The sequence below is a fragment of the Pseudovirgaria hyperparasitica genome, assembly GCF_010093815.1.
Source record: "Pseudovirgaria hyperparasitica strain CBS 121739 unplaced genomic scaffold EJ05scaffold_2, whole genome shotgun sequence".
Taxonomy (NCBI): Eukaryota; Fungi; Ascomycota; class Dothideomycetes; order Acrospermales; family Acrospermaceae; genus Pseudovirgaria; species Pseudovirgaria hyperparasitica.
In genome coordinates this window covers 1,649,114-1,668,396 of record NW_022985550.1, presented here as the reverse complement: position 1 = coordinate 1,668,396, position 19,283 = coordinate 1,649,114, and the positions used below count along the sequence as shown (strand labels likewise).

Sequence of the window (19,283 nt, the reverse complement as noted above, 5' to 3'; positions counted from 1 at the left end):
TTTTGCGCTCGAAACTTTCTTCTCATCCTCTACTACTCCATAACATCATCATAATCCATCAGACAACGCCTTATACATCTCTACCACCTCGCCATCTCACCAACCACATTTCCTGTGCTATTCACCTACATAACCATCCACAATGGGCTTCTCAGACGGTAAGACATTCTTTTGACTCTACGACGTCATCCATACTCGACGATAAGAATACGTATACATCGTCCAGCGACCACAGTATACGGTGCAACTGTATCATAAGCTTCCGGCCTCAGTTGCATAAACTGCGCAACTACATTTGAAGCTTCGCGCTCCCGAAAGAATCGCTTGATTGAGATGGAACATGAAGGCTTTCAATTTTCTTGAAGTGGCGTTTGCGGACTACTAGAACGAAGCTAATATGCAATTTCAGGCGATGCTAAGAAAGGAGCTGGCCTCTTCAAGACTCGTTGCGCACAATGTCATACCTTAGGGAAGGGCGAGGCCAACAAGATTGGCCCTAACCTTCATGGTCTGTTCGGCCGCAAGTCCGGCCAGGTCGAGGGCTTCTCCTACACCGATGCCAACAAGGAGAAGGGTGTAGAGTGGCAGGAGGACACTCTGGTATGTGTCTGCGGCTCGTCGCTATCGCGTCATTCTTGATAATAGTCACTAACGCCAATACAGTTCGACTACCTTGAGAACCCCAAGAAATACATTCCTGGAACAAAGATGGCATTCGGTGGCCTGAAGAAGCCCAAGGAGCGAAATGACCTGATTACCTTCCTCCGCGAATCGACCAAATAAACGTTATAATGAGATGCGTCGATTCCTTTCTTCCGAGCAACCTCATGTACCAACATTCCTGAAAAGACGTACGATAGGAGGCTTCCTGTCTAGAACCCGAAACGCTGATTTTGTATATACTACTTTTGTTTGCATTTAGACCGGGGTTAGGTGTGCTACTGATGGGTGCACTTTGCCGTAAATTCAGATTCTCCACTTTCACGTCAAATAGACGATAGAGCTACAACCTAGTCTGTGTTCTGGTCGTTGACATGGCCATACGCATCTGTATTCGCAGCCAGCATGGTCTCAGCAGCAGCAATCATTTCATACCGGTACTAGTATAGGGTTTCACTCCAAGACTTGTTGGAAATCAATGACACGTATACGGCTCGCCTTTCTATCTCTAGCGACTAATACCTCATGAGAAATTTCAAGTGTCACGCGCATACCCTCCCATGAAGCTACCAGGATGCGCCGAGCCGCAGCCAAGGAGGTGGAACTGGAGCTGTAGTGTGACGTGCAGCGCAGCCAGCTCAAGCGGATGAGAGGCGATGTCGCCCCGAACACTACCGAGGCTACACTCCAGGGGCACCTGAGCTGGGCTGGCTATAAGGTGGTTGGGCTGGCTATAAGGTGGTTATTATCAGTGATTGATGCAAGACCTATTCTGTGACTATGGATTATCTGTGGATATCATGTTGCATTAGTACAGCTTCAGGTCTTGGCTTTATAACGCTTCACGATGCTTGAGGTGTGCTATCCATGGGCGCGGCAGAAGATGTCATTCCGAACCATAGTCAGATTTGGGAGTCGTATCTTGCCCGTTCCAGCCAGTACATGCGACAACATCACCACTTTACAATGTGAATAAAGACAGCTTTTGGTAGTCTGGAATGGACAGCGAATCAGAAAAAAGGCAGGGCACGTGAACTCCGAGGTGGTGACGGCACACGCACGGAGGGGGGAGGGTTCGGCAACTTTGCCCACCGCGGAGCTCCCTGCAAGTGAGACTGTCCGCTCATACCCTGGGCTGTAGTCACTCAAGGGACAGCGTCGCCTACCTATACACACCATCGTCGCCCGATAGTCGACCCAATTGCTTGTTTTTCGCTTCCTACTCACTCTATCTACCATGTCTGCTATTACTTCGTGATTTATGACCGCACACCACAATTTCTAAACCGTATATATCCACCTTGGTAGCTTCACGTATAGCTTCCATGGGAACGGCGTCATAGTCAGAGCAACACGACTCACCCCACGTCGGCTGCACCTCAACGTTGACTGCTTAGGACGCGTTCGAGGGCACATTGCCCTTGAAGATTCATACCCGTCATGTCATGGAAGAAGTCTAGAGAGCTGATGGAGACCATCAAGGTATGCTCTTGTCGCTGGACATCACTGTATGACTAGGTGTGCTAATCAATCGCAGCACTACAGCAACTTTCCTGCCACAGGTAAGACTTGCATGGCTACCTATATTGCGCTCAAGATGTCTGACAGCTATAGGTGTGTCTCTACGACAAATGGTGCAGTTTGGAGAACGACCATCCACGGGCACTCTCTTTCGCGCATCACAATTTCTGTCCGAAGAACTTCCCATACGGCTGGCACATCGTGTGCAAGAACTCAATGATCTCCCCGATGGGCTGAATGATATGCCATCTATACAAAGAGTACAGGATTGGTACGCACAGTCGTTCGAGGTATGCACTATCACCCTCTGACGTTGTTATTCTGAAGACTCACAGGCGCACAGGAATTAACAACATTACCTCGGCCATCTTTGACCACAGAAGTGCGCGACAGACTGCTGAAGCCAGCGAAAAAGAATGCGCGGGACACGCGAATGCTCAGCCAGACCACACAGAACCCTTCAGTCAAGCAGGGCCAGTACAAATCAGCGCCAGCCACCAATGGGAATGGAAACGGCCACGGAAAGCAAGTGACTGCCGCTAGGAGATACTACGTTGCTGCCGACGACGGTGAAGACTGGCCACCGGAGCTTTCGCAATACAACAGTAATTTCGCTGCGGCGCTGGACACAATCAAAAGGAGGCATGACAGTGTTGTAACGACTGTTGGTCAGTGTTGTTACGAACCTTTCGCAAACAATCCGCTGACTTATAAGTATAGCTCAAGGCATATTAGAGTACAAGCGCAAGCGTCAACGGATGCAAATTGATCACAACATCCAGGCCTTCCTTGACCGTTTTTACATGTCTCGCATCGGCATACGAATGTTGATCGGCCAGCATATCGCATTGACGGATCAGAAGAAACGCACAGATTCGGATTACGTAGGAATTATATGCACAAAGACAAATGTCAAAGACCTCGCCATGGAAGCCATCGAGAATGCTCGATTCGTATGCGAAGACCACTACGGACTCTTTGATGCGCCTAAAGTACAACTCATCTGTAATCCCGATATCAACTTTATGTATGTCCCTGGCCATTTGTCACATATGCTCTTTGAGACCCTGAAGAATTCGCTGCGCGCCGTTGTCGAAACTCACGGTCAGGACAAGGAAGAGTTTCCCGTGACCAAAGTCATCGTCGCAGAGGGCAAAGAAGATATAACTATAAAGATCAGTGATGAGGGTGGTGGTATTCCGCGAAGTTCAATACCTCTTGTTTGGACATATATGTACACGACGGTCGATCAAACACCGAATCTCGACCCAGACTTCAATAAAAGCGATTTCAAGGCACCAATGGCGGGCTTTGGATATGGTCTGCCCATTTCCCGTCTGTATGCGCGGTACTTTGGCGGTGACCTCAAGCTCATTAGCATGGAAGGGTAAAGCTTCTCCAACGTCAAAAATACACGTGCCAAGTGCCATTACTAACAACACCCTCAGGTATGGTACTGACGTTTATCTCCATTTGAACCGCCTCTCCTCTTCTTCTGAGCCCCTTCAATAGCAATTACCGGTCCTCCGAAGTTCTTCTAGTCCTTCAAACGGCTGGACCGAGGCCGAGCGCATACGCGACCAGCTCAAGCGTGGAGGCACCCTGGCCGCTCGAGCCATGAAACTCAAGCTGAACGCACACAAGTGGGAGGTGAGTGAGCGGCGACAGGTCGGTGACGCAGAGAGCATGGTGAATCGGACTAAGGACGACGATCGGGGGGCGTGGTGGCGCAACGTGGGCATGGAGGAGGGGATGTAAGTCCATTGCATCCTAAGGACAATCCGACCCTATTATGGCGGGGAAGCATATATGTGAGCTTGGTAGGGGGTAGTTAACGTGTGAATAGGAGCGAGGCTGTTAGGAAAAGCATTCAGAGAAAAATGGTTGTCTTGGGGCTGCTGGGATGTATTTGCATAGGAGGGCTAGGCGTGGGATGGATCCATGCATCAGTCAGTGTAGGGGAGTATGCACCAGATATATGTACAGCAAAAAGCACAGAAGGTGAATGAGCATATACGTATCATTCAGTCAACGTTCACTGAAACATGTGCTTGTTATCCTATGTTACAATTTTATTCGCACGGGTATCTCTGGCATGCCTGTCGCTCATAATACTTGTTACACATCCCCAACTACCGCCCAGAAGAATTGCCTAAAGAAACAGGTCATCAGCATGGCGCATCTTAGCCTAAACTCACTTCTTCTCTCAAACACACTCGTCATGTTCACTATACACAGTCTCGTTCTACGTTTCGTCAAACAGGTGATCATCAATATCATCTGCATCTAAATCGAGTCTATCCGCTGCAGTTGAAGGCCCGGCCACATTTGATGCATTGGCTTGCGGGTATCGTGCCCGACCTGCGGCAGTTTCAGTAGCATACTGCGTTGGATTCATCTCAAGTGACTCGCTTGTAGCAGCTTCCAACATTGCTGCCATCAGTGCGTCTGTGTTGTCGACAGCTGGTTCAGTAGGGTTTTGGCGAGGATTTTGGCGAGGACTACACGGAGCCTTTCCTTTCCTTGATGATGTGGACGGAGATGTGAGCGAGGGGTTGTTGCGTAGCGGCGACTCTCGCAACGGAGAATTCGACAAGGAGGATACTGTCGAGGTAGGCGAGGGTGGCTCAGGCGGCGCGGGCATACCGGAGACGATGCGTTGGAAATGTAGGCGTGTTTGCGGGACGGTCTTCATATGCAATATAACGCTGTCAGCATGTTTGCAACGGGGAATTGCAGCAGCAGCAGCAGTCGTCCTTGCGACGAACGTCTTTGGGGATAAAGTGAAGTGTTTTACCTCGTCCCGCGCCACACTGTACCATATCAACATCTCGTTGCTTTCTAATATACGCGCCGCTTCGACGCGCTTCGCCAGCGACTCATGGCTTTCACGAGGTTTAAGTGCGAGAGGGGATCGTGCTTTCGAGGACTGGCCGGGAGGCGTATTGAGGAGTGTTGCGCAGGCGTGGTACTTTCTATTGGTGTTTGGTCCCGATGGATTGATTGTAGACGGTGGTTGTGTCCACAAAGGATGGGGTGTAGTGTTTAGAGGCATCGTACTATATACCTCGAACTTGGGAGTGATGTTGAGAGCGAGTGGCCGATTTTGGACGAGCGATTGTCAAGTGAATGATACAGATGGAAAGTGATTGGGCCAGTAGTTTCAAATGCACTGGTATTTACAATCCCCATGGGCAACCAGTATATTACTGCTGACTGCTGGAGAGGAAGTCAAAGATCGTAGGTTTGGATAGCTAGTGGAAAGTGCATGGCAGGTGGAGATCCCAGCCAGTGGGGCAGGAGTGGCGCGATTGTGGCGCTTAACTACTACTTTCCAAGTGAATTCCAATTTCCTCCTTCTCCAGTACGTTATCAGCCATAGTAGACAAACAGTACTTCGTCCGATCTCGATGGCTAATGTATGTACGTAAGGTCCCTAATGCAGAAAACTGAGCAAGCGATAGTGATATGTGATGGAGAGCGAGGCCGCCTAACAAGAGGCGCCATCACGAAGGGTAATTCTCCACATATGAAGGACATCCAGACGATTGCTGCCTTGATTCTCCTCGCTGCCATTCGGAAGTCTGGAAAAGCAGCCAAGAGAAATAGACGAATCGTTATGCCACCCAGGGATGCAGGGAATTGTGCAAATATGTGATTCGGTTCCATGTAAGGCAAATACCAGGGATGGTGAGTGGAGTAGGAGCCGTAGGCCATCAAATGCTAGAGCATAGTAACAATCACTAGGTGGGGAGAAACGTTGCCGTGTAATGCTACGTGAACGATCAAAAGAATCGTGATACATCCAAGTTTGAATCGGATATCTTGACATGAGCATGAAACACTGGTTCGCATGAATCTAAAGATATTTCATGGTTTAATATGAACTAGCGACGGAAGATTTGTTAACCATTATTATTGGTTCTCTAGCAAGAACTGTAGACTATATTCTAATTGCGACTTTTCTGTGGTTGGCTACGCTCTTCCAGAAGGGGCAAGTCTATCAGCTTGAAGTCGTTGAATCTCCCAGGCAGCCTAAGCACGTCAGGTTGGAGGCAGCACGACTGCGCAGTTTCAAGTACGACCATGAGTTTCGCTCGATACGGCTTACTCCAGAATTCACAAGCTGACATTTGCGAAATAGGTTACGCCTTTCGTCAACAACGAGTGCGCCTCTAGGCAATAAGGTTTTTGCCTCCCAATCCCCATCCTGTGGCGAAAGTTTGAAGGGAATGACACCGCTCGACTCAGCAGCGCCCTTTATCATTTCCGGAGACCAGTACGTATACTCTCGCAGCCTTGTAGTGGGCTGTGCAATCTGGTACTCTTTCAGCATGGCAGCCTCCCCTCGCGTTGAAGGGCCTATCGTCTCGTTCGTTCCATACAGATCGCTGATGTCCTGCAGTGGCTCCTCCAAGTAGGCCCCAGGAGGGCGGGCTCCCCGCTCCACACGCGTCGAGGGGCAGGGCAATTTTGCACAATTCAGCAAGCCCTCCCCGATTAGCACTTTCACTGGCTGAGATACTTGGAAGACGGTCGAACGATCCGGCAATCCTAAGAGCGGTCGATGACCTTGACACCCTGTCAGTGACCGATTCCGTCACGAGATACTCGACTACACTGTCCATTTCAGACTGCCTGAGCACATCCGAAGCTGATACCCCACTGGTTAAAAGTTATGAGAGAGGGACTCCTGGAATCACTGCAGCTCAAGAGCAGAACTTGAGGCATCTCGGAGCACAGTCAGAGCTGGGATCGAGCTCCCGGTATCCTAGAGCAATATCGTTGTCCAGCGGCTCACAGTCGGGCACATCAATAACTGGTTCCGCCATGCCTGCGTTAGATGAGGAGAATGTCACCTCCACCTCCTCTGCTTTTGAGAGCCTGTCCTTACGGCCTACCTCGACGTCTACGTTAGAAGCTTCGTCTCCACCTTCGCTCGAAGGTTCAGATGTGTCTACGCTGACAAGCATGAGCGCAGATACCCACGAAGCACGCAACTTCCGGGGCAAAGAGGTTCTACAGGTCGAAGATGACAATCTTCTGGTCCGCTATAATGAAACTGCTGAAGACTACTCGGGACCACGAAGACCTCTAACTAATCATCCCTGTGTTTTCTGGTTCCTTAGGTGTTCGTACGCCTCCACGGACTTAGAGGAATGGTGGACACACTGTCTAGCGCATTTGCGATGCAATACACCCCCGAAGAAATCATTATGTCCAATCTGCTTGCGAGTAGAGGAGTTTGAGACTGGCGAAAAGGCCTGGGAATGGCGAATGGCACACATTTCTCTACATCTTCGGCGAAATGAACCACTTATAGGCAGCCACAAAGACCGTGGACTGTTTAAGTTTCTGTGGAACAAAAAACTCATCAGCGACCAGGAACTCAAGGACTTACAGACCACTGGAACTCTGCAATCTGCTCCCCACGAACATTTTACGGTGACTGCCGGTCGGCAAATCGAACGTAGGGGCAGGCCGTCTGGGGCCTACCGAAGACTTCAGTAAAGTTTGATATGATGACTAGCAGCCACCGAGGAAGCTCTCTGAATCTCCCGGTACTTTTGGCTCTTTCGATCGTTTCTTCTCGGCACTCTTCACTTTCTTTTTTCTGAGCCCGACCTCCAACCTTCATGCCCGACCTGCTTGCATACTTCTTTCCCCATCACATCATTTAAACGTAGTGTTTTCACTCTCCCAATCGAACGAATTTGACGACTAATGACGATATGACCGAATTGCTTAGGCGCATGAGCATTGCACAACGACTGGATTCCCTACATCAAACTGTTTAATTGTCAGTATTCGCAAAGGAAAGGTTTCCAAAGAAGGCGCCAGCAACTGATAAAATATACTCGGAGGAGATATGACCGAAACATGCCCAATTTTCTCATTCACTGTTCTTTTCTTCCTTGTTTCATTATACCCCCCCGTCGTATTCAACTGGTTGCGCTTTCGGGACCTGGAATTAGCAAATATACGAAACGTTGTGTTAAACAACAAAATGTGTGCGACTGGCTCTCGCTTGCATAGTCGCCTGCATCCAAAGTGTTAGGGATGCAACCAGCGGTGAACCAGTGGTAACGGACGTGGCCAATGAGGCGCCCTAAATTGAATACCTTATCAGGCTTGCTGCCTCAGGCAGTCATAGTATAAACTCTGACCCAACGCAGCAGTAATATCGTAGGGTACTTATATTCCATATCGAGCCCCTCACCGTGCTTACCACTCAGTGGCCGCATTGACGGTAGTCCGCTCATCATATATTACCGCGCGACATTCTCCAACTGTTTGCCTTGTACACGGGGCATCATGTGGCCCCTGTGTTTGGGCGCGAAGGATGGCGCTGCGGTTGCCTAATTTGCCACGAAGGTCTTCCCGCCTTTGCGTTGTGTATGCATTGTTTGAAACCTGAAGCATTAATGCCGGTTACGCCAACGCCACACCGAGGGCGGGTGTCTGTCAGATCGGTGGAGAGCCTGATGCTACAGTGTTGGCACAACGTAAGCATCGGTTACTTGCATGTATCCTGGACACTCTGCTGAGCTCTCCGGTGAGCTTACAGCCTGTATCTAGCCAATCTTCGCCTTGCCTCTTTTCGAAAATGTGACAGGTTGTAGCTCTATGACCGCGGACTTCGACAGGACCGCAGCGCACATTACACGAATACCCAGGTGCAGCCTTTCGATCCTGGACCAGACATGCTTTCAATACGAGGGGATTTTAAGTAAGTCCTCAGCATGTCATGTACTTTCTGTTCAGCCGGCTGTTGAGATACATTTGGTGTGCTCTTGTGGCCGCCCACTCTCTTTCGCTACGGTCTGGCATTGCTGTACGACTGCCGGTTTCAGGGCTACTATTCCGATATATACTACTGTCATACCACATCGAGAAACCCTTGTTTCTTCTTTAGCGTCATGGTGTCTCTCCTCAACACAACTCCGAATCGGCTATATTCCCTTGTAGTGTATCTTGCTAAGACCAGTGGCCGATTACGAATGCAACACCATGACATGGTCAATACCTCTCCGACCCTCAGGCGCCCATGTGAGGCTGTATTGGTCGTTCTCAGTCACTTTTGTCATTTTCTATTCTTGTTCGTTGTATACTTTCCTCGTTCTAGGCAACAGGAGTTCATGGCTATTGTGTAGATTCCGGCTGACATCGTCGGTATTCTGGGGTATACAGAGACGCACTCAATGACTATAGCGTTATGTTGATGGATCCCGCAAACATATTATTAATCTACCAGTTCTGTGCTCCGCTAACGAGGTTCGAAGTCAATCAATCCAAAACATGTCATAGAAACAACAACCACAATGTCCGCCTCGAAAGATGGACGCACCCATACAGAACTGTCATTCCTAAGCCAAAAGTTTCAGACTATGTTGTAGCTAGTGTATCAATACACTCTCCGAGATATACGGCATCTCAGATTACTTGTGCTTGAAACAGCGTTGAGAAACGCGATCCAAGACCAGAACCCTCCTCCATCGCTTTACACTACATCCAACAATAGAAATCATCCAGTGACAAGGACAAAATAGTAAAGGTCTCATTAAGAATATGTTCGAGCTAGACAAAGGGCTGTGTTCCAAAAATTCGCCCGCGTAAAGCCAATGTAGCCGTTACTGGAGACTGAAAATGGGAGTAGAGTGATTGGAGAAGCTGTCGGCTTTGGTATGCATCGAGAGGACTCTATTAGATACTTCAGCATCTTTGAACGGCGGTCTACATCATCAACGGATGTCTCGGAGCGTTAGGGTCTACATCTAGTACGGTTATGTCAATCAAAGATGACGGTATGGAGGCATTCTCGACGTTGCACGTATGTGTACACACCAACGCCAAATACAGCGAGTCTATAGTATACTAGCTACCCGAGTATGACCTCTTATGAACCCCCAGCCCCACAAAGCGTCGGCATACAATGCTCGCTGGGTATGCTTGCTAAATAAAGGAATGCAACGTAAGTGCCATTATGTAGATCAGACGCTTGGATGGATGGCCGAAGCCCAAATATTGACATCGATTGACGATCCTGGTGGCGTCGTGGCTAAGCTTTCCGAAGCTTGCGGTGCCCCATGAAGACAATACTGAACAGGGACGTAGATGGGAGTGACAAACGACAGGTATAAAAGGATGCGGTGAGACCGGGTACTAATCACGGTAATGGTCACATATTATTCTTAGTCGAGGAGACAGCACATACAGTGCGCAACGGTTGTGGACAACTCATCCTGAAATGTACGATATGCCACCCAGTATGCGGTAATATTACAAAGCCCCTCTACATCTCATGTCTGCCAATGTTTCCCCCTTTTCCATCTTGCGCGGCCCTGTTCCTTACGAAGCCATCCACTGATCCTCATCATCTGCAACATCGTAATCCATCTCTGCTTTCGGCGCTTCCTCTGTTCCCGCCCCGTTCGCTTCGCTGCTCATATGCACATCGCTCCCAAGCCCAAGCTCCTTATTCCCAGGATTGACCGACGGCGTAGTCGTTGTTGATGTAGGGCCGCTATGCCACGTGAGCTCCAACTTTCCAACGTTAGGGACGTCAAATGTCGAGTTTATGAACTGCTCAGCAATATAACGTTCTTTGAAGCCAACTATGAGAGAGCTCGGCTTGGAGGGATGGGTCTCGATGGCATCGAACTCATAGTTGTTCTGTGTTGAGTATCAGCTCGCAAATTTCTCTGATCACCTTGTTGGACTTAAACTTACAAAAAGGTATTGGCGGAATGCCTCATCCTTCGCCGGCGTCGTAAGCTCCGGAGCGGTGACAACGATTTTTTTGGGACGGTTATCTAGTCTCATCACGCCACCGCGTGCGCCCCCGTTGAAGGCCCCACGGCCGCGATATGAACCGCGGAAGCCGGGGTCATATCCTCGTCCTCGAGATGGGAAGCCGCGAGCGCGGTATCCACCTCTACCACGGCCCCGGAAGCCAGTACTATGCTCATCTGGAAGTCCAATGCGCTCAGCTTCAGCTTCGAGTTCAGCCAACTTGGCTTTGAGAGCTTCGGTCTGCGATTGCTTGCCTTCTTCGCCAGCGGCTTCAGCAGTGGGCGATTGTGCACCTCCAACTGCAGGGCCAGCAGAAACTCCGCCGGTCTTGGCAGCGAGCTTTTCTAGGAGCTTCTTACGCTCTTCTGCTTGTGCTTTTACTTTTCGTTCGAGCTCTTCACGCTCGTTCTTGGCTGCTTCTATCTGCTTTTGCTTCTCCTCGTGTGCCTTCTGTGCCTCAGCTTGCCTCTTCTCGAACTCCACAGGGTCAATCATCTCTTCGTCAGGCTTGGTTTCCGATATTGTAGAGCTAGTATTTTGACCGTTGATTGGTGGAGTCGGTACGGTGTCTGGCTTGTACCAATACACCTTTACGAAACGGTTATCGAATATGACTTTTGGACTCTCGTATGCTTTCTGCGCAGCATAGTAATCGTCAAACGTAACAATGGCAAGGTGTTTGTACGCTTGCATCTTGATCTCTGTAATGTTTCCAAACTCCGAAAAGAAGTCTCGCACTATTGGTTCATCGAACTTGTCCTCAGGTATTTGTTCGACGACAATGGTTGTGTTTGACTTGTCAAAATTGGGTCCTGCCTGTGAGAAGGCTGCACGGTTGCTCTTGTTGTGACCTCCTCTGTCGCCACGGCCGCGGCCTCTTCCACGACCCCGTTCGCTTCCTCTTGCGTGGTCGAAACCGTTTTGTCGTTGTTCATGACCGGGTGAGCCTTTCGTGGGATCATATTCTACAACTTTTATTAGCGACGTATGAGGGATTGTTGTTGAGCTATTACTACCTTCTGTTCCAACCATTATACTGTCTGGTCCATGTTCATATGGACACGAAGTGCCAAGAGCACAGAACCCTTTCGTATCGTAGTCCCGACATCTTTTACCAGGCTTCTTAGGCGGACCGTTTTGCTGTGACGATCCAGTCTGACCGAACGAGGGCGAGCCAGCTCCAGGCATACCAGGAAATCCAGGCATAGGAAAGCCCATAGCTTGCATAGCCATCATAGCCGCCAGAGGGTTATTAGGGTCGATCGGTGGAAAGCCCGGCGGCGTAGGCATGCTCGGCATTGCAGACATCGAAGTCCTTTGGCCACTCATGTGCGCGTCTCTGTTTCCTCTCCCAGTCCCCATTGCAGGACCAGTAGGGATGCCGCCCCTGCCACCTCTTCGCATTTGTTTGATTGCACGGTCACCAGGGCCTCGTCCAAATTGACCATCTTGCCCTTCGCCCAGTCCTGTCTGATTGAAATTTCTTTTTCGCGATTGATCACCGGCACCATTCGCTGAGCCGTGGAGTGGATTTTGACCTGGCAAGCTAGACCTTCGGTTCGGGTCGGACGGCCCACTTGGTGGGTTGAACGCTGGACCGGTCGGAGGCTGTATCACAGGATAGGGCTTTGTTGAGTCATATGATTTTGTGCGGATGGTTTGAAGTACATCGTCAACGAATTTTGAGGTATCTACCGTCGTCAGTCTGCACCCGCGAGATGGTTATAAAGGTATCGCGTACGTTCTTTCAAGAAATCCTCCAAACTCTCTAACGAAGTCGCTCGGACTTGATCGTCCGGGTCATCCGACTTTACGAGCGCGAGGACGTAGTCAGCAAGGACATCAGAATCTGCGTCTGAGCTGTGCTAATGGTCAGTCTTCTTAAAACCTTGTGCTACAACAGTCTGGACCTACATGTCCTCAAGTCGCTTTACGATCCATTTTTTGAGTAGAGGTGTGTCTGCCTCGTCAACGTGCATCTTGCCGCGAGAAGTGTATGAAGTCGTGATCAAGCGAGGGTAAGAAGTGGCATGCGCGTAGGCGGGTTGAGAAAGGGGACTAGTATCGCCGTCTATGTAGCGTTTCAGCGGCAAGAGTCCAAGCTGGCGCAAAGCTTCATCAGTCGTTGATCGCGGGCATGAACAAGCTGCACGAAAGTTGTCAACAGCTCAGACAAATTGCGAGTGGCGCTTCTGCTAGAGATAGCGCGAAAGACACGGGGATGATGGAATATGCAGTCGCGCTGCTAGGCTTGGCACGTGCACGTGACGCTCTCACTCCCTTTCTCATCTGAACGTCACGTTACTAGTCACATTCAATGTACAGAATAAAGCCCCGAAAGAGATGTATAGCTCATATAGAATCCTACATTGCCTTTGAGGGTCAATAGCACTAGGCCTTGGCAGTCCTCTCTTTCTCACCACCAGGCTCTCTCTTCGCCAATCCGGTCTCAATTGCTTTGATCTGCAGCGCCAGAATCCTCGAAAAATACCTACAGATCGCGAGATTGCCTCCAAAGTACCAAAACCCTGGATGACCGCTCCTCCTACAGTCAACCCTGAACTCGCCCTCCTCGTCAAAGCCCCAGAAGTCTCCGGTCCGATTATACACATCATCGCCAAACAGCAGCTGAGCTTGAGTTCTCATATTCTGGTATCCAGTCGCGAAGATGATCTCATCCGCAGGCAGCTTGGTACCGTCTGCAAAGAGCATCTCGTGCTCGAGAATCTCCCCAATCTCCTGGCCTTGTTTGACTTTGATCTTTCCCTCCCCAATGAGTTTGGAAGCCCCCACATCAATGTAGTAGCCGCCTCCACGTTGGAAGTACTTAATGAAAAGTCCTCCATCACCTGGACCTTTGTCCACCTTGAAGCCTGCTTTCTCTAACCCATCGAGGAGTTCTTTGTCGTTGTCTCGTTGTAGACGGTGGACTCGAGCCTGTTGCGTCTTGAATAGCTCGCTAGGTAAGCCCCAGAGCCAGAGGTCTGCGTCATCAACAGGTGGGCCATTTTCGTCATAGAGGCCGGCGAGTCCAATATGAGTGATGGAATGACTGGACACGACGCAAGTGGTTGAGCGCTGTACCATTGTCACGTCGTAGCCCTTCTCGTAGAAGTCTTGTGCGATATCGTGACTTGAATTACAGGCACCTACGACGATAGCTTTTTTCCCTTTACTGTTCTCTTGAGCCCCGGAGAATTCGGATGAATGGCAAAGGCGATCACCTCTGAAATTTTCCATGCCTTTGATACTTGGGAAATTCTTCTTGCCGGAATGGCCTGTAGCTCTGAGATCGACATGTTAGCCACTAAACGCAATCATCGAGACGACAAGGCTTACTGGATGATATGCCGTGGGTGGAACGTCCGCTTCTCAGTTCTGCCGTCATCCAACAGGCGTCCCACTTCCACAGTCCATTTAGCCTCGTCCTCGTCCCACTTGCTTGATAAGATACTCGTCCTAGTCCAGATGTTGAGCTCGAGAAGCTTAGCATAGGCCTCGAAGAAATCTGCCAGTTTGTCCTTCGGCGTGAAGATGGGCCAATTGGAAGGGAATTTCAAGTAAGGCATATGGTCGTACCAGACCGGATCGTGCAACACAAGCTGATGATACCGCTTCCGCCAATTGTCACCCACACGCTCGTTCTGGTCAATGGCAAGAGCAGGAATGCCTAGCATCTTGAACCTAGCAGATGCCGTCAAGCCAGCTTGGCCCGCTCCTATTCAAAGAGTCAGCTACCTCTTTCAAGAATGACGTAAGCATACCAATGATCAGAACAATGGGTTCTCTATCCTTAAAGTTGAATTCATCTGTCCTTCTTTCACGCCAATTTTTCCTACTTGGGTCCCCGCCATGCTGTACCCCCTGTACTCTCCGGTGCCCTATCGGTTCCTCGAAATCCTTCAGCTCTTGAAGTGTAACGAAGAAGGTCAGGATCTTCCAACCTTGTCCGTCGTCACCAAGTCGAACAGTACCTTGACCTCTTCCGATTTTACTTTGGAAGTCAATCAAGAACGTGATACCTTGAGGATCACTCACACCGTCGAGCGGACCGAAGTGTGGCCTCTGGAAGGGGTCCCCGCGGCGGATAGAGACTTCGATAATGCTGCATGTCGCCTCAAGGTACGACCTAATAGAAGCTTTACCTTTGATAGTGCGAAGGTCCCATGTTGAGACGAGGTGATCACGCCAATAGCTAGAGTCATGAAAGAGATCTGCAATAGCAGCCCAGTCCTTATTCTTGAGACTAGTATTGAAGCGGTCCACAATATCTGCTGCGATCTCATCCACATTACCACTTGGAGTGACAGTTATCGGAAAGGATGCGGCCGTCAGGTTGACGCTGCCAGGCTCCGAGCGTTCAGCGCCTTCACCGGCATACTTTTTCACGTGAACAGGCGAATCAACTTCAATTGAAGCCATTAGGTAAATAGTGAGGCCCTCGAAAAGTGATCTCCAGGTGCTCTGAAGGTGATTGCTAGGCGAAATATGAAGTCAATTGAACAGTCAGGAGGGGAAATTAGCGACCGTGGTCAGTCGAATGAACATTCGCAGTGGAGTAACTGGGTAGCGGAGATCAGCCGATTACTTGCGGGAAGTATGATACACGCATAAACAGATCCGTAAAGAATATATATAGCTCTGTGCACCTACCGGCAGCGCTTACCAAACGATCGTCATCACAACCATGACCCATTACCGGGCGGGGGGAAGGCTGTACCCTCATGATACGAAGTGAGGGGTCGGTCACATCAGAAGCTGTGAGTTGGGTGATTATGTGGGGTGAACAGTTCCTGACTGGGCTTGGAGCTCTGAATGGAGCGCACGAGACGGGATGCACTAGATCCACTTTCGGTATGGTTCCGCGCGTGCGGATAGAATGGAACTGTCCTATTCTTCTCCTTTCGTGTGGCCTTTCTAGGTCGGGCCGACAATTCGCTCTTCACTTGGGTATCACAAAAATGCCACAGAAGGTGTGATTTATCTCGTTCTTACTTGATCGGATAGGTACACAAAAGAAACATGCATCAGATGGGAGAGTAAGAAGAAGGTAGGTATTCGGAGAATATGAAAGGGGAGGGGGACTCATATTCTTGACCATCACCGCCGGCCATTCGCGTTCATGTCGGTACTTTTAGGTGTGGCCCGAATATATTTTGCTCATCCGTCAGAAACAGGTGAGCTAAGACATCAGAAGCGCCGTACAAAGGATCCCCACTGATCCAGGAAAGAGGTATACTTGGACGAAAGAAAATCTATCAATTTCGATAGCATCTCCTTATAGCTTGTCGTAGTACTGGAGTGTGATGTTAGCAAAGTAACTAAATATTGTATTTTCGTAACTTACGTTCTCGACGCCCGGTACTTCAGGCTTGATACCCTTACGCTTTCGCATCTCCTCAACAATCTTACCAGGCATGGTCGTCTTGTCAAGAGGTGAGCCACCAGGAAGGATCTGCCAGTGGTCGAACACTGATTGGGGAAAGGCTTGTCCGGCAGTGTTGGATCGTAGATCGGCGGTGAAACCGAAAGATTCGTTGACGGGAAGGTAAGCTTTAATGTTGAACAGAGGAGTACCAGGACGCTGGGCCTCCTCGAAGACGTGTCCTCTTCTCCGCGTAAGAACACCGTAGATACCACCCATGGCCTGCTCGGGAACCTGGATTTCGACCAAGTAGACGGGCTCCTGGAGACCTGGCTCAGCCAATAGAGCGGCCGCGTAGAGCACACGACGTGTGGTGGGGATAATTTGGCCACCACCACGGTGAATGGCGTCAGTGTGGAGGGTGACATCCTGAATGTTCCAGCGGACTGAACGCATAGGTTCCTCAGCAACTGGACCTTCCTTGGTGGCCCACTGGAAACCAGAGACAACGGAGTCCTTGATTTCGTTCAGGTACTGCACAGCCTTGGTCTGGTCAACGAGCAAGTTGGCACCATTGGTGTCTGGGCCGAAACACCAGATCTTTCTGGCGTCGGTGACATCCCAGCCGAAGTCATCAGCCAGGATACGAGCACGAGCCTTAAAATCGTCTCGGGGAGTGATCTTTCCGGCCTCAATGGCAACAGAGACTTCCTCAGCAAGAGGGGTCGCGGTGACGTAGAGACGATTGTGCTTGTTGGGCGACTTGGACAGAGCAGTCATGCTAGAATCGGTACCAACGGTCTCGCGGTACTGGACGACAGGGTCCGAAACCCGGAGAGGCACACCAGCGTGATCCTCTTCGAGATCCTTCAAGCAAATTTCCAAGTGCAGCTCACCAGCACCGGCAACAATGTGCTCACCAGATTCGTTGATGTAAGTGAGGACACAAGGGTCGGACTTGGAGAGACGCTTAAGACCTTCGACGAGCTTGGGAAGATCTTGGGCGTTCTTGACTTCAACGGAACGTTGCACGACAGGAGAGACAGAGAATTTCATGACCTTCAAGTTGTGGGCAGTCTCGTTGGTGGTCAACGTACCGGACTTGAGCAAGAACTGATCGACACCGACGAGACCGCAAATGTTACCAGCTGGGACGTTCTCAATGGGCTCGGTAAAGCGACCCATCATAAGGATGGTACGCTGCACAGCCTTGATGAAAAGATCCTGCTTGTTTCCAGGGGTGTAATTGGGGCCCTGGATACGGACCTTCAACCCGGAGCGAACAGTACCGGCGAAAACACGGCCAAAGGCGAAGAAACGTCCCTTGTCTGAAGTCGGCACCATCTTGGACACGTACAGCATGAGAGGGCCCTTAGGGTCACAGTCACGGATAGCAATGGCGTTCTCATCGTCATTGGGACCTTCATACAATGTCTCCATACGGTACCTCTGAGCGGTCTTGGGCGATGGGAGGTGGAGAATCATCATCTCCAAGAGGGCATCGGCGGCAGGGAGGAATTTGCGCATCACAACCTTGAGTAACTGCTTGCCTTGAAGCTCCTTTTCATCACTGGCCAGCTTGATCTCGAGCTTCTCGAGCAACTTAGGAATTTCGTCAGTTTTGAAGTTCATGACCGCGTTGAAGATACGGAAGATGGGGTCAAGAATGAACTGGTTGAAGGCACGCTCAAGGGTTTGGCCCTCGTGGGTACCGGTCTTGGTCCACTTCTTGGTTTTAGGGTTAAAGTAGTTGTCGCCCCAAAGACGGTCCATCATCTTGGTTTTGTCGACACCAAACTTCTTGGCATATTTTGTGGCAAATTGGCGGACGGTGAAGGCCCAGCCATGAAGACCAGAGCCGAAGGCGACCGTACCCTTCTCTGGGTAAACTTGGACATCGCCAAGAGCCTTGTCGAAGTAGGTAGCGATAACGACGTTGACTGACTCGATAACACGGGAGAAGTTTTGGTACAGATCCTCCTTCTCAAGTTGGAGTTCGAGGAGAGCACGATCAACCTTGTTGATAATGACAACAGGCTTAATACGCTCACCAAGAGCCTGGCGCAGTACAGTCTCGGTCTGCACACACACACCTTCTATGGTGTCAACGACGACAAGGGCACCGTCAGTGACGCGGAGTGCAGCAGTGACTTCAGAAGAAAAATCGACGTGACCTGGTGAGTCGATCAAGTTGATCAAGAAGTCATTCTTGGTGGTTTTGACGGGGATATCCTTGAGATCCTCAGGGTCGTTCAGGGTGGCGTACAGAGAGATGGCGGTGGACTTGATGGTCACACCACGCTCCTGCTCATCCGGACGCGTATCAGTAAAACGCGCCTCACCAGCCTTTGCAGCCGAAATAATACCAGCACGCTGGACTAGCGAATCGGTCAAGGTGGACTTTCCGTGATCGACTGTTCCATGATTAGACTCCTGGTACTTTCCACCATAGCCGCCAATTTGACTCACCGTGGGCAATGACCGACATGTTACGGATGTTGGCCGCATCGTCCATGAGCTCACGGATCTTGTTGTATTGTCAGTATGTCATCTCGGTCGCGAACTCGGGTGGTGGTATATACCTCTTCGACCGTGAAGCTGTATCCATGTCAGCAAGTTTCTATCGATAGGATTGAATTGGTATGTGATATCTCAATTTAAATGAGAGCACTCAGAGAGAGATAACCAGAGGTAGGAGGGGAAGAGGGTGGACATACTTAACCATCTTGACGGTTGATGAAAGTGCTTCAGAGAAGAATTTTCGTTGGAGGGGTTGATTTCAAATGCCCCGCTTTAGTGGCGCGTGGGTCTTTTGGGATATGTTACGAAAGAGAGGTGTTGAAAAGTTTGAGAGAAATATGGAGGGAGGTCGAACTCTCTTTAAGGACGGCCTTCGATGCCTCTGGTGGGAGTGTTGACGAGAGAGAACACAGAGGGTGAAGGT

General features: G+C 50.1%; 7 protein-coding genes across 7 annotated transcripts; 3 read left to right on the top strand and 4 right to left on the bottom strand.

Moving 5' to 3' along the window:
- The first annotated feature begins 51 nt into the window (after window positions 1-51).
- Window positions 52-1,159, top strand: EJ05DRAFT_448504 (mitochondrial cytochrome c). Its single transcript, XM_033742304.1, has 3 exons — window positions 52-158; window positions 410-600; window positions 664-1,159. The coding sequence occupies exons 1-3, from the start codon at window positions 143-145 to the stop codon at window positions 781-783; spliced, it is 327 nt and encodes a 108-aa protein (XP_033604557.1). The 5' UTR covers window positions 52-142; the 3' UTR covers window positions 784-1,159.
- A 635-nt stretch (window positions 1,160-1,794) lies between these two features.
- Window positions 1,795-3,939, top strand: EJ05DRAFT_507692 (pyruvate dehydrogenase kinase-like protein; the record flags this gene model as incomplete). Its single annotated transcript, XM_033747949.1, has 7 exons — window positions 1,795-2,142; window positions 2,198-2,222; window positions 2,275-2,471; window positions 2,525-2,849; window positions 2,902-3,568; window positions 3,630-3,642; window positions 3,694-3,939. The coding sequence occupies exons 1-7, from the start codon at window positions 2,101-2,103 to the stop codon at window positions 3,937-3,939; spliced, it is 1,515 nt and encodes a 504-aa protein (XP_033604556.1). The 5' UTR covers window positions 1,795-2,100.
- Window positions 3,940-4,426: 487 nt separating this feature from the next.
- On the bottom strand, window positions 4,427-5,236 carry EJ05DRAFT_535381 (uncharacterized protein; the record flags this gene model as incomplete). The annotated part of the gene is made up of 1 exon (XM_033749245.1): window positions 4,427-5,236. One exon carries the CDS (start codon window positions 5,234-5,236, stop codon window positions 4,427-4,429), a length of 810 nt encoding a protein of 269 aa, XP_033604555.1.
- Window positions 5,237-6,799: 1,563 nt separating this feature from the next.
- EJ05DRAFT_197174 (uncharacterized protein) lies at window positions 6,800-7,965 on the top strand. Its single transcript, XM_033739707.1, has 3 exons — window positions 6,800-7,094; window positions 7,163-7,742; window positions 7,931-7,965. The coding sequence occupies exons 1-2, from the start codon at window positions 7,025-7,027 to the stop codon at window positions 7,690-7,692; spliced, it is 600 nt and encodes a 199-aa protein (XP_033604554.1). The 5' UTR covers window positions 6,800-7,024; the 3' UTR covers window positions 7,693-7,742; window positions 7,931-7,965.
- A 2,386-nt stretch (window positions 7,966-10,351) lies between these two features.
- On the bottom strand, window positions 10,352-13,173 carry EJ05DRAFT_507689 (uncharacterized protein). Its single transcript, XM_033747948.1, has 5 exons — window positions 12,889-13,173; window positions 12,716-12,834; window positions 11,991-12,665; window positions 10,912-11,939; window positions 10,352-10,854 (listed from the first exon to the last, which is right to left on the bottom strand). The coding sequence occupies exons 1-5, from the start codon at window positions 12,951-12,953 to the stop codon at window positions 10,531-10,533; spliced, it is 2,211 nt and encodes a 736-aa protein (XP_033604553.1). The 5' UTR covers window positions 12,954-13,173; the 3' UTR covers window positions 10,352-10,530.
- A 192-nt stretch (window positions 13,174-13,365) lies between these two features.
- On the bottom strand, window positions 13,366-15,396 carry EJ05DRAFT_496972 (dimethylaniline monooxygenase (N-oxide forming); the record flags this gene model as incomplete). The annotated part of the gene is made up of 3 exons (XM_033746476.1): window positions 13,366-14,260; window positions 14,314-14,692; window positions 14,739-15,396. 3 exons carry the CDS (start codon window positions 15,394-15,396, stop codon window positions 13,366-13,368), a joined length of 1,932 nt encoding a protein of 643 aa, XP_033604552.1.
- Window positions 15,397-16,252: 856 nt separating this feature from the next.
- Window positions 16,253-19,064, bottom strand: EJ05DRAFT_482888 (P-loop containing nucleoside triphosphate hydrolase protein; the record flags this gene model as incomplete). Its single annotated transcript, XM_033745213.1, has 5 exons — window positions 16,253-16,270; window positions 16,322-18,753; window positions 18,809-18,866; window positions 18,922-18,937; window positions 19,057-19,064. The coding sequence occupies 5 exons, from the start codon at window positions 19,062-19,064 to the stop codon at window positions 16,253-16,255; spliced, it is 2,532 nt and encodes an 843-aa protein (XP_033604551.1).
- Between the last annotated feature and the right edge of the window lie 219 nt (window positions 19,065-19,283).

Coding starts and splice junctions, on each gene's coding strand:
- EJ05DRAFT_197174 (XM_033739707.1), top strand. CDS start 7,025: ATGAGGAGAATGTCACCTCCACCTCCTCTGCTTTTGAGAGCCTGTCCT. Junction 7,095..7,162: donor CGGCCTACCTCGACGTCTAC/GTTAGAAGCTTC, acceptor GCATGAGCGCAG/ATACCCACGAAGCACGCAAC.
- EJ05DRAFT_448504 (XM_033742304.1), top strand. Junction 601..663: donor AGTGGCAGGAGGACACTCTG/GTATGTGTCTGC, acceptor ACGCCAATACAG/TTCGACTACCTTGAGAACCC.
- EJ05DRAFT_507689 (XM_033747948.1), bottom strand. CDS start 12,953: ATGCACGTTGACGAGGCAGACACACCTCTACTCAAAAAATGGATCGTA. Junction 11,940..11,990: donor TATAATGGTTGGAACAGAAG/GTAGTAATAGCT, acceptor TAAAAGTTGTAG/AATATGATCCCACGAAAGGC. Junction 10,855..10,911: donor CATTCCGCCAATACCTTTTT/GTAAGTTTAAGT, acceptor TACTCAACACAG/AACAACTATGAGTTCGATGC.